The sequence below is a fragment of the Salvelinus alpinus genome, chromosome 10, assembly GCF_045679555.1.
Source record: "Salvelinus alpinus chromosome 10, SLU_Salpinus.1, whole genome shotgun sequence".
Classification (NCBI taxonomy): Eukaryota; Metazoa; Chordata; class Actinopteri; order Salmoniformes; family Salmonidae; genus Salvelinus; species Salvelinus alpinus.
In genome coordinates, this window is record NC_092095.1 from 42,257,917 (window position 1) to 42,270,966 (window position 13,050).

A 13,050-nucleotide genomic window follows, 5' to 3' on the forward strand; every position below is an offset into this window, starting at 1 on the left:
CGATCCGCAATCCCTGAAAATATGAACTGTAGTAAAGAGAAAAAAATTAAACAAAGCATAAGTCTGATAAGATTCATATTATTTCAATAAAAAAATACATTCATACAGAAATAACAATTTTGCAAAACTATTTCAAATATAAATTGTCAGAGCAAAAATAATCTTACAATGTTTTTTTTATGTCTTTATTTATTACAAACATTCTGTAGGGGAGCTGGGGGAGCTGTGTGTGGAGGAGATAGACATATAGAGAATGACACCCTATTCCCTGTATAGTGCAATACCTTTGAACAGAGCCCTATGATCCCTGGTCAGAAGTAGTACACTAATCGGAAAACATTTGGATGCAGACAGTGATGGAAACTGTTGGTTAAGACGCAAACAAATGAGGTTTGATTACCACCTGAATGATATTGGCGGTTCTGTTACAAAGACAGAATGTTCTACTTCTATTCCTTGCCCCAAAAAAGCATTACCGTTGCTGGCATTGTAATGTTTGTGCTAATCCTCTGAACTAAAATACAGAGCATTCGGAAAATAATCAGGTCCCACGACTTTGTCCACATTTTGTTACAGCCTTCTCATTTATTTTATCCTCATCAATCTACACACAATACCTCAATAAGGCAAAAACAGGTTTAGAAATGTTTGCCTATTATACATAATACAAAACTGAAATATCACATTTACATAAGTATTCAGACCCTTTACTCAGTACTTTAAGGCACCTTTGGCAGTGATTACAGCCTCAATCCTTCTTGGGTATGACGGTATAAGCTTGGCACACCTGTATTTGGAGAGTTTGCCCCAAGGATCTCTCTGTACTTTGCTCCGTTCATCTTTGCATCGATCCTGACTAGTCTCCCAGTCCCTGCTGCTGAAAAACATCCCCACAGCATGATGCTGCCACAGCCATGCTTCACCGTACAGATAGTGCCAGGTTTCCTCCAGACGAGACACTTGGCATTCAGTTCAAAGAGTTCAATCTCGGTTTCATCAGACAAGAGAATTCTGTTTCTTATGGTCTGAGTCTTTAGGTGCCTTTTGGCAAACTCCAAGCAGGCTGTCATGTGCCTTTTACTGAGGAGTGGCATCCATCTGGCCACTATCATAAATGCCTGATTGGTGGAGTGCTACAGAGATGGTTGTCCTTCTGAAGTTTCTACCATCTCCCCAGAGGAACTCTGGAGCTCTGTCAAAGTGACCATCGGGTTATTGGTCACCTCCCTGACCAAGGCCCTGATCCCTCATTTGCGCAGTTTGATTTTTATCCATTTTAGGATCAAGGCTATAACCTAACAGAAGTTGGAAAAAGTCAAGGTGTCTGAAAACTTTCTGAATGTACTGAAAATATTGTGGCCCTGCTTCACTGATCTTGCTGTAACATCAAATTCCTTTTCACCCACAGCATCGCATGTAAATTATATTGAATAAGTCCATGTACTTTGTTATACTTCAATTTTTAATCCTTGAGTCAGACATTTAATGACACATGGTACAATAAATTATCCTTTAACATTATTATTTCGGTCCCTTACCCTGCAAAAATATCATAGTCTCTAAATTCCCCACCCATTAACATCCTATTGTACTGTTAATACACAGGGCAAATAACATTGACGAAAGATGTCACATTTTTCCATGTGTGTACATAAACAAATCAGTTTCGAATGGGGAGAGATGGATTGATCTTTTACATTTTCTACAGAATCTTGTTCACCATTGGTTTTGATAACACTGTAGCTGCATGGACTAAAACAAATGAATGCCCAAATGGGTCAATAGCAAACTCCCAGAAACAGCAGTTAACAGATTCTATGCCAGCAAAACATTTAATTAGAAATGCAATACAAGGTAAGGCCTGTCCAACTAGAGCTTGATAATTACAATAAATCTTTAGGGTTTTTCCTTAGCTTGGTTGGAGGGGGAGGATATTGGTCTACAGTGAGACTGGGCCCTGAGTTCTCTACAAACCCAAAGCCCAGACATTGAACACAGCTGCAGCACTATCACTTTCCCTTCAAGTCAACCTTGTCTTTACACAAACCAAAAGCTCCATGCCCTAGTGCTAGGGTGCATCTGAAAGGGCACCCTATTCCATATAGTGCACTACTTTTGACCACCGTACATAGGGGTCTGGTTGAAAATAGTGCCCTATAAAAGGGAACAAGGTGCCATCTCAGACTTAGCCCTATAGTCTCATCAGGTTGTTTTGTACCGTCGAGCTACATTTTTACACAAAAACCAAATGTGGAACGACATACAGTACATTTGTTTAATAATACATTGTTTAAAGTGCTCTACATGATGACTTGAAGATACCCATTTACATGGGTTTTGGTCTGATTCAACTGAATGTACTATATAGACAGGTTATAGCAAAACAAAAGCACCCTGATGATCTAATAGAGGATCTTTACTCTGCATGTCATAAACACTTTATTCACAAATCTACATATGGGCTAATAGGCCTAGCTGTCTCTGAAAACAAGGAACGGTGCAAGTAAGTTCATGTGAAATTGTGCCTTAATAAATCTTTTCAAATCACCCATACAACGTGACCCCCACCAGGAGAAAACCAAACCACAAGTCTAGGTCACTTACACAATGCACTGTTAATTAAATTAATGGTGTCTTATCAGGTAGAAAAGATGGAATATACAAAATCGAATTCAAGAGTCCTACAGGCATAGAGTGAAAAAAATAGCTTCATGAATGATTCAGTTAATTAGGCAATAGTGATTTCTCCAACCAAAGAAAGTACTGAATACAAAAAAAAAAAAAAATCAAGGCTTTATGTACAATATTGTAACATTTAACTGTTGGTATTTAGCTGCACTTTGATAGAAATCCATTTGCAGTCCTGATTCCGGAATAACAGGAAAAGCAAATAACCTCCAGAACCATGCAACACCTGTCTATGATACTGAAGTTATAGTATAGTTCATTGTGTTATAACTTCTAAGCACATTAGCTGTGTTATAAAAAAACAAGCCATGTACATATTGCACATTTAATAGCTGCACCAAACACTAGAAAAAAACTCACATTGTGGAGTTTCTGCCCTGGCCTCTGCTAACTGGAAGGGATACAACATCACCCCCTACCACAACCCCTCAAGGCTTCTGGCAAAAACATAAAAAAATAAATAATTAACTCAGTCTCGCTGCTGCTTGACAGGCAGGTAGACACTTTCCTCACACACCCGTACTCACGACCACAAGGAAACAAAACTTGTTCCCTGATACCATTCAGTCCACAGAAACAACGGTACCATAAGACCTTTGCCTCCCCCTCTTTGCACACTGGCAAGGCAACCCAGTCAGATATTCGCAGTCCACACATGCTTACCTTAGAATGTTTGTGAAGTACCAGTGTATCGGTTGCCCAGGAGACAGTTGCGCCACCTCAATACATCACGCACCAACCACACATTAAAAAAAGAAATTAATGCATTGTGTCTTAATTTCTCTTTCCCATTCCCTCAATTAAATTGTCTGCTTCCTTCCATACATAATTTTGTCATTAGTTTTCTCCAAGGGGTTCGTCCATCCCGGAAGCACTGGGTATGGTGAAAAATGGCAGGCTTTGGCTTGAACACACTCCCCTAGCTCAGTCCTCTGAAGGGCAGATCAACCATGAGACTGGTTATGAGACGACATTCCCCTTTGCTGCGTTAGTTCGTTTCGCTAAATGGCTTCGCGACGCTCAGAGGTGTCTCTTCATGTGGAGGGCAAGGTGATCGGACCTGGAGAAACACCTGGAGGCAAACCGAGAGATGGAAAGTGTGAACTGGTGTAATACTAAAAAAAATACTGAATATGTCTAGGATACAAGTATAGATCCCAAATTAACATTACAGGCTGGCAATATAATTACATATTTTAAGGGTTGAATTACACATTTGACTAAGCATTTTCAGGAAGCACTTGTTAACAATGCAATGCTAATCACATCATTGAATGAACAGACATACTAACAACTCACACTTGAGTAAATGGTATCAAGAGGGTTTGTGTAAACACTCAGGTGGTCTCAATTGTAGATAGCATAGTGATGGAGCTTACCTTTCACAGTGACTGCATTTAAATGGCTTGGCCCCAGTGTGCTTCCTGAAGTGTCTGGTTAGCTCATCACTCCGTGCAAATCGCCACTCGCAGCCCTTCCATGAACACTTGTATGGTTTTTCACCTATGAAATAAACAAAAATAACATGACCTGTGAAATTAATGCAATATTGAACAATCCATTTTTAACCTCCAGTCAATGTGAAACACGCTGTGTAATAAGCTAAGGTAAATTGTCATCGTTCCTTCTGGTCAATGACCTTTGGTAGTAAAGAGAATGGAAATGACATGGCGGTAATCACTTGACAGCTACACAACTTTACTCAGACACTACAATAAATCTAGTCTAATTCCAATGAACCTGTTACCCAACTCAAAAACATGTTAGGACCAAAGAAAGTCCTCTTATCCGTTGGACGTAATTGCAGTCTTAAAGAGTCAGAGCTCGTAGAGAAAGCCACACATGTAATTTCACACAGCTAATAAAAATATAAGGAATGGTCAGTCTGCCCTTTCCAATGCTGAAACGAAATCTGTTTTGAAGAACCATAGCTAATGGCTGTATCCCAAATGGCACTATTCCCTATACCTACAGTGCATTCGGAAAGTATCCAGAACCCTTGACTTTTTCCACATTGTTACGTTACAGCCTTATTTCTAAAAAATTATAAAATGTTTTTCCTCAATCTACACACCATACCCAATCATGACAAAGCCGAAAAAATGTGTACTATGACAAAGCGAAAATGTTCCACATTTATACAAAAAAAATGTGACTGAAATACCTTTACATAGGTAAACAGACCCTTCGCTATGAGACTCTAAATTGATCTCAGGTGCATCCTGTTTCCACTGATTATCCTTGAGATGTTTCTACAACTTGATTGGAGTCCACCTGTGGTAAATTCAATTGATTGGACATGATTTAGAAAGGCACACACCTGTCTATATAAAAGGCCCCACCGTTGACAGTGCATGTCAGAGCAAACACAAAGCCATGAGGTAGAAGGAATTGTCCTAGAGCTCCGAGACAGGATTGTGTGGAGGCACAGATCTGGGGAAGGGTACCAAAACATGTCTGCAGCATTGAAGGTCCCCAAGAACACAATGGCCTCCATCATTCTTAAATGGAAGAAGTTTGGAACCACCAAAACTCTACCTAGAGCTGGCCGCCCAGCCAAACTGAGCAATCGGGGGAGAAGGGCCTTGGTCAAGGAGGGGACCAAGAACCCGATGGTCACTCTGACAGAGCTCCTCTGTAGAGATGGGAGAAACTTCAGAAGGACAACCATCTCTGCAGAACGCCACCAATCAGGCCTTTGTGGTAGAGTGACCAGATGGAAGTCACTCCTCAGTTAAAGGCACATGACTGCCCACTTGGAGTTTGCCAAAAGGCACCTAAAGACTCAGACCATGAGAAACAGTGTATATAGTGCACTACTACCCATAGGGCTCTGGTCAAGGTAGTGCACTATAAGGGAATGGGGTGCCATTTGGGACGTAAACCAAGTCCATTCCATCCCCATGTGCACTGTGGCTGCCTTTCAGTGTGACCGTCTCCCCTTCCCCTCAGCATTCAGACACATTCAAGGTAGATTAGGTCACAGTCATGCGTGGCTAATATTCTGAGTAACTGCACTGTGGCACTCTGACTGCATGAGGACTCGCAATGAACTGGATCTGTAACTTTGATTAGATTACACAACAAACAAGACAGACAATACCATTTGGTGAAATAAAGAATAGCAATTTCTTGCAGTTAAATTACATATGACTTGTGTGTAACAGTAATGAAGGCAAGCTAGTCATGGCTCTCATCAACAGCATCATGCCAGAAACGCTAGACCCCCTCCAATTTGCATACCGCCCAAACAGATCCACAGATGACGCAATCTCAAGCGCACTCCACGCTGCCCTTTCCCACCTGGACAAAAGCAACACCTACGTGAGAATGCTGTTCATTGACTACAGCTCAGCATTCAACACCTTAGTACCCACAAGGTGCATCACTAAGCTAAGGACTAAACACCTCTCTGCAACTGGATCCTGGACTTCCTGACGGCCTCCCAAGTGATAAGGGTTGGCAACAACACATCTTAAATACTAGGGCCCCTCAGGGGTGCATGCTTAGTCCCCTCCTGTACGCTCTGTTCACCCACGACTGCGTGGCCAAGCATGACTCCAACACCATCATTAAGTTCTGACAACAGTGGTAGGCCTGATAACTGATAACAATGAGACAGCCTATTGGGAGAAGGTCAGAGACCTGGCAGTGTGGTGCCAGGATAACAACCTCTCCCTCAACGTGTTCAAGACAAAGGAGATGATTGTGGACAAAAAGAAAAGGAGGACCCAAAAAAAGGAGGACCCAGCACGCCCCCATTCTCATCGATGGGACTGTAGTGGAGCAGGTTGAGAGCTTCAAGTTCCTTGGTGTCCACATCACCAAACGATAAAGGTCCAAACACACCAAGACAGTTGTGTAGAGGGCACGACAACACCTCCCCCCCCCCCTCAGGACACTGAAAAGATTTGGCATGGGTCTCCAAATACTCAAGTTCTACAGCTGCACCATTGAGAGCATCCTGACCGGTTGCATCACCGCCTGGTATGGCAACTGATCGGCATCTGACCGCAAGGCACTACAGAGGGTAGTGCGTACAGCCCAGTACATCACTGTGGCCAAGCTTCCTGACATCCAGGACCTATATACTTGGTAGTGTCAGAGGAATGCCCCCCCAAAAAATTGTCCAAGACTCCAGTCACCCAAGTCTTCTCTCTGATACAGCAAGTGCTACCGGAGCGCAAAGTCTAGGACCAAAGGCTCCTTAACAGCTTCTACCCCCAAATGGCCACCTGAACTATTTACATTGACACCCCCCCCCCTTTTACACTGCTGCTACTCACTGTTCATAATCTATGCATAGTCACTTTACAAAGACCTCAACTACCCTGTACCCCAACACATTGACTCGGTATCGGTACCCCCTGTACATAGCCTCGTTATTGTTATGCAATTTTCTTGTTACATTTTTTATTTAGGAAATATTTTCTTTACTCCATTTCAAGAAACGCATTTTTGGTTAAGGGGCTAGTAAGTAAGCATTTCACGGTAAAGTCTACCTACACCTGTTGTATTCGGCACATTAGAAAATTAACATTTAAATTGAAGTGAGGAAGCTTTGTGCCATCAATGTCACTTTGGCCACAGGTTGTGTTCCCCCCCCAAGGTTATGCAATGCAATGTAAACACCAAAGCCAGAGGCCTCCGTTGTGATAGCATAGGGAAATGTGTGTTTCACAACCTGTATGAGTGCGCTGGTGTGCTTTTAAGTGTGAACTCTTTGTGTAAACCTTGCGGCATCCGTTGAAGTGACACCTGTGCACCCGTCTCCTCCCATCCGGTGATGGATCTCCACTGACCAGCCTAGTCTTTCCCGAGTTCTTCCCGATGCCGCATGTCCGCATTTCTACCGGCAAGTGCAATTCCGTGTGAACGCTTCTCCAGCCTTGTGAGATGCTGGGTTCCGAGCTGACCTCTGGGGAGGATGGTGGAGTGCTAATGATACAAGCGCCAAAAGGTCCAGAACAGGCCAGAACCGACCCCAGAGGGTTTGAGGTAAAGCTGTGTGTTCGCGTGAGCTCCCCAGAACTGTCTGACGCTTCGCTGTTGGCATCAGAGTTAACACTTTTGGTTTCCAAGATTGGGCTATCCTGATTGTCCTCTTTGACCAGAGGGATCTTTGAGTCGGAGTCAATCGCTTCATCCCCACACGCCAGGATCACCTTGCTCCACGGGTCATGCTCCTGCGTCTTGAACTTGATATTGGACGTTGAGACGCAAGGCTCGCTCTGTAGATACCGTTCCAACTCCAAGCATGTCTGGTTGAGGAACAAACAAAAACACATGATTAGAATGCATTAATAGTAAAGATCACAAGGTGCATTGCATTTCAGACAGCTACCAGACCACCAACAAAAGTAGTAGTAGCAACAGCATTGACATTTTATGACATCATAGTTGTGCTACTTGTTTCTTTTGGTTCACAGTGCAGAACAGCTGTGTAAACCACAGCCTCACATTCAAACATCAAATCAGCTCTTCTTGACCATCACATATCCTAAGTAGCATGTACATGTGGAGGAACAGTTAATATATACATTCTCAGTTCTGTGGTGCAATGAATGACAGAGCATATTTAGTGTCATTTTAAGGAAGCCACTGAACTTCCTGCTTCCCCAAGACTCATTCAGTTGACATGACGCATTGCATGCATCGTCCTTCCCCCCAGAATGCAGTCATTCAGTTCTCCATTCGTTACAATAAATATATTCAGATTTGATCCTAGATCTTGAAGATTCATTAAAAGCAGGGTCATCTGCTTGGAGGTATAGCAGGATGTAGGTTTGACAAGAACAGCTGAAAAAATAAAATAAAAATAGGCCCTAGGCAAAGGGCATAACTACTCCTTCCACAATCTTAGCCAATCATGTCAAGTTACTCATGTGCACATGAATTGGTCACTGCTGACATTTGATACAGTTTGGATAGAAGCATACTGAAATACACTGATCGACATGCAAATGTATTGTTTCAGAGGAATAAACCTTATGGTCAGTATTATTGAGTGAGAGATCAGACTATGGTTTTAATTTATAATTAAAATACCCTTTCCATTTATTTTTGTAAAAATAAGTTATACTAAAATTAATGATAGTCCATTCCTGTCAATACTGTATTAAAAAAATAGATAACACATAGGATGTGTTTTTTCATTTGTAGCATTGTGTGGCGATTTCAATCTATCCACGTCACAAAGATCAGCACAGCAGGGCTGCTGGCAAATGTATGGCGAGATGGCATTTGCAACAGCACTTGATTTAGTTCAATAAAAAATGTACACAAAAGCATTGAAAACAGGGAGAAAGTACCTGTTGTTTAGACTGATTTCCCTAATGATTTGTCAATTTGTGCACAATTAATCTGTGCTTCAGTCTGAACTATAGCCTACTGATAACCACAGCTTTAGGTACCCTAGAGAAGCCTATATGCTCTGATCCCCTCTGGCCAGGGGAAAGGAAGTGGTAACATCATGCATTTATAGCGTAAAATAAGCCCATTTATTTGTGTTAATAGAACATTTGAATGTGATAAAATTTGGTTTATATGTCAAACTTCGGGTGGCTCAGCTACCTAGGCATTTTTAATCCAAATTTATTGACTGGAATTAATCAATCAACACTACTGATGACATACTATGTGAGTAACTTTCGCTAGCAACAGGCTAGCTAGATTGCCATAAATGTTATGCTTCTCAACCTGTCCCCAAATTAATATAGTTGGTTGAGAGTTCCTTTTGATATTTCAACCTGCGTGCCCTCGTCGCGTCTGGTGTGGGTGGACACAATCAACGTAAGCGTGATGGCGCACACGTGGGGTCTCGTCAGCATGTTAGGAAACTACTTGCATCAATTTCAATCACATAAGATTAAAATTGGGGTATGTTATGCAAGACTATTGGTGTAAATTGTATACATTTTCAAAATTAAATGAAAACATTTTAGGCTGGCTATAATCTGGTTAGGCTACTTTGCAGCAACAAAACATCCACTTACTAACGAGGTCAGTTCCGCAGCATTTTGACTGACAACATCGCCATTAGGCTACTTGAACCAAATAATTGCTTTCGAGTTAATTTCTGAGATTCATAAAGGCTTACACATGCAACAACTTAAAGAAAATACCAAACCACTAGGCTACGCTACCAGATACTAACGTTAGTCACAACCCATTAATTGCAATGCAAACTCCCGAGAGGTCAAACATTGCAACACTGAACAAGACTTGTGCCATACATTGATTGGTAGCAATGGTCTCATGCGAATCAACAAGCTGTATAGAACGCCATATATTTTGCATCTGTGGCTAACTGGTGAGGCTGGTTGGGCCTCCATTCAGAGATGTCCATATAAATAAGAAATAGACATTCAGAGATGTCCATATAAATAAGAAATAGACTATGCTTGGTTATTTTTCACATGTTCTAGACAAGAGCATGGTTTTCCAACGCGGTCCTGGGGCTTCCGCTGTTGGGTTTTGCCCTAGCGCTACACAGCTGATTCAAATAATCAAAACTTGCTAAAGAGTTAGTTATTTGAATCAGCTGTGTACCTGGGCAAATACCAAAACGTACACAGGGGCCCAAGACCAATGAGAAACCGTGTTCTAGGGCTTTCACGCAAACTGAGAGTTCGAATTTGACACATCCAGATGGACACGGGCATCTGCATGTTCGAACTACTGACAAGTTGACAAAAATATACATTTAGTGTAAAACTGAAGAAAAAACGGAATGCATTGGGCAACCGTTTGACCACAGGCAAATAGAGGACATTTGAATACAGTGAAAGTGCTTTCATAAAATACAATGTATCAATTTGTATCAATTAATTTATAATTTAAGTACTGTAGTACTCTACTGCCATGCCACAGTAACATCCAATCAAAACACACGAATGATTGGTCAGAGCTGTTAATTTCAGTTAAATCAATAGTTTCAAATTATAATAAATAATATTAGGCTACCTGCTGCCAATATTCCTCCAGTGATGGTAAGGCTGAAAAGTAGCCCGTGTCGTGTACAATCTGAAGTTCGTGAAATATGCTGCACATTGGTAGAACATCCATTTGAAATCCGAAATGTGGGCTAAAAAGCTGCGCTTCAACAAGATCAATATGTTAAAAATGTTGGTCAATCTCGAACAGGCAAGTTTTACTTGGACATATAAAGTGCACTGCAGTTAAACGTTGTTTCGCTGCCCCGTTAACAGACGACTGTTCCTCGCTGGTGTTGAAGTTACACTATTTACAAGCGCTGAACTAAACGCGAAGCCAGTAACATGTAACTTCCGTATTCAAACCTAGCAATTTACCCAACACCTCGTGACAGCGTTATTTTTGGAACATTAACCAATGGAACTCGAATCAGTTTGCCCGAGCGCATATGCTCAAATTCGTTTTGCATGGCACGATGCCCCGGGTGAGCGGGGCTTGCTATTTTAGACCATTACATTGGTCCTTAAGTTTAATCTCCATCACCCGGGCCACCGGGCCATGCAAAACGAACTCCACCTAAAATATCACATCCAATCATAATAGTCTCCTGACATAATTTGGTCCTGTCAAATGTGATTGGTGAATTTGACTCATAGATCCTTTACATTCATTGGACAGCTATTTTTAGAAGCGTGTGCGTGTGCGTGTGATATTGCCTACTCTCTTCGAGTGTCAGTGAGTTGCGCCTCTGCACTTTTCGCCGCAGAGAGCGCATTTGAGCAGCAACAATGTTTCCTGGTTGGAGACATTTCAATGTAGTATACTTTCTGCAAGTTATTCACCTCTAAAACTAAGTTTGCGACAGCACTAGATAGCCAGATAAGCTAGCTAGCTCAAAAACTAGCTTGTCTAACGTACATGGAAACTTCCACGACCAGAACCAAAAGGAAAGAAATTGAGAGATCGTCAGATGGACAATTAACCACAAAAGATGGTATGATTTTGGGTACTCCTCTTCAGAATGTAACTGTGGGAGGAAATACTGCAATGGGTGATGAAAATGTGGTGAGCACGGACAACAATGATCACAACTTGCGCCCCTCCAGTCCCCAGCTCAGGCCGTTCGTTACCTTATGACCCCGGCACTCCAGTCAAGCCCCAGGGGGAAAAAATGAGGCCAAGAGGGTGTCACTTCTTTAGATGCAAAACAATATTGTAATGCTTTTGACAGCAACGATAGATGAAAGAGCAAATGGCTTGGAGGTCATGGTTAGGGAGAATTACGATGAAAATTGAGGCCATTAAAAAATCTGTTGACTTTATCTTTGGAGAAGTGAAACCCCTCAAAAGTGACATGAAGAAAGTGGAAGTTATCTTTCAGGAAAATTAAAAGAAGGTAGCTGAACTCTAGCAAAAGGTGAATGAGGCGGAGAGATACCAGCGCAGGTGGAACCTGAGGCTCCATGGAATTCCAGAGCAGGCGGGTGAGGACATCAAATGCAGAGTTGTTGACATCTGTGGAGCTGTCATTCCTGAATCAAAAGCCAAACTTCAGGAAAATGTAGACATCATCCATCATTTGGGAAGACTCAAGGATCAAGACAAGAGACAGCAGATCTACACGGGATCTTCTCTGGAGGCGAGCGAAGAATTGTGAATTCCTCATCAAGCAAAAATTGAGGTTCACGGAGGATCTGACCTCAGCAGACAAAGTGACAAGAGGGAAACTCTGGCCGATGGTGGCTGCAGCTCGAAAGGCAGGGACAACTGCATTTTTTATCGGTGCAAGAATGATCATCGATGGGAAAGAAATGCGGCCAAATCAGAACATTTAAGAGAGAGCCAGAGTCTAACTCGGACAGAACTGTCAGGCCAAAAAACTGATTGCCAGGTGAAAAGCAGCCTTTTATTATAAAAAATTTACACAAACACTTGAATGAGAAAAGGCTGACCTGAGAACTGGTAAACTAAACACGTGAATAACTGCTTATTGTAAAGTCTACACAATGTCTCCCCCTTGTGGGAGTAAGAATACTTTATTAGTTTTTGTTGGAGAGGTTAATAATGGGATGGAAATCGTTTTGAGTTACATATCCTTAGGAAAAGCTTATATTAGCATAACAAGGTTGTTGGTTGAAGTTTGTTTATCTCTTTGTTCAATTAATGTCAGGGGTATTCGTAATTTACTCAAGCGTAAGGCTATTTTCCTGTATTGCAAACGGTTTAATGCAGACTTTTACTTTTAACAAGAGACTCATGCTTGTTCTTCCGATCTATCTTTTTGGAAAAATCAATGGGGTAACGATATCTGGTTATCAAATGGCAACAACCACTCTGCAGGTGTAGCAGTTTTAAGAGGTGTATTTAAGAGATGCAAGAAGGTCATCAGTAGTAAGACTCACCACTCTGGACGTTGGTTAATTTTAA

The 13,050-nt window shown here is 41.8% G+C and overlaps 1 protein-coding gene across 2 annotated transcripts; it reads right to left on the reverse strand.

Moving 5' to 3' along the window:
* Positions 1-1,441: 1,441 nt before the first annotated feature.
* On the reverse strand, positions 1,442-10,993 carry LOC139532065 (Krueppel-like factor 6). 2 transcript variants are annotated; one of them, XR_011666486.1, is made up of 4 exons: positions 10,654-10,993; positions 7,422-7,949; positions 4,068-4,191; positions 1,442-3,760 (listed from the first exon to the last, which is right to left on the reverse strand). XR_011666486.1 is itself a non-coding variant. In XM_071329190.1 (4 exons), exons 1-4 carry the CDS (start codon positions 10,753-10,755, stop codon positions 3,709-3,711), a joined length of 855 nt encoding a protein of 284 aa, XP_071185291.1. In that variant the 5' UTR covers positions 10,756-10,984; the 3' UTR covers positions 1,442-3,708. The 2 variants fall into 2 exon arrangements, 1 of the variants encoding a protein (XP_071185291.1); XM_071329190.1 differs by having other exon boundaries at positions 7,373-7,949; positions 10,654-10,984.
* Between the last annotated feature and the right edge of the window lie 2,057 nt (positions 10,994-13,050).

Coding starts and splice junctions, on each gene's coding strand:
- LOC139532065 (XM_071329190.1), bottom strand. CDS start 10,755: ATGGATGTTCTACCAATGTGCAGCATATTTCACGAACTTCAGATTGTA. Junction 4,192..7,372: donor ACACCAGCGCACTCATACAG/GTTGTGAAACAC, acceptor TTTATTTCATAG/GTGAAAAACCATACAAGTGT. Junction 3,761..4,067: donor AAATGCAGTCACTGTGAAAG/GTAAGCTCCATC, acceptor GTTTGCCTCCAG/GTGTTTCTCCAGGTCCGATC.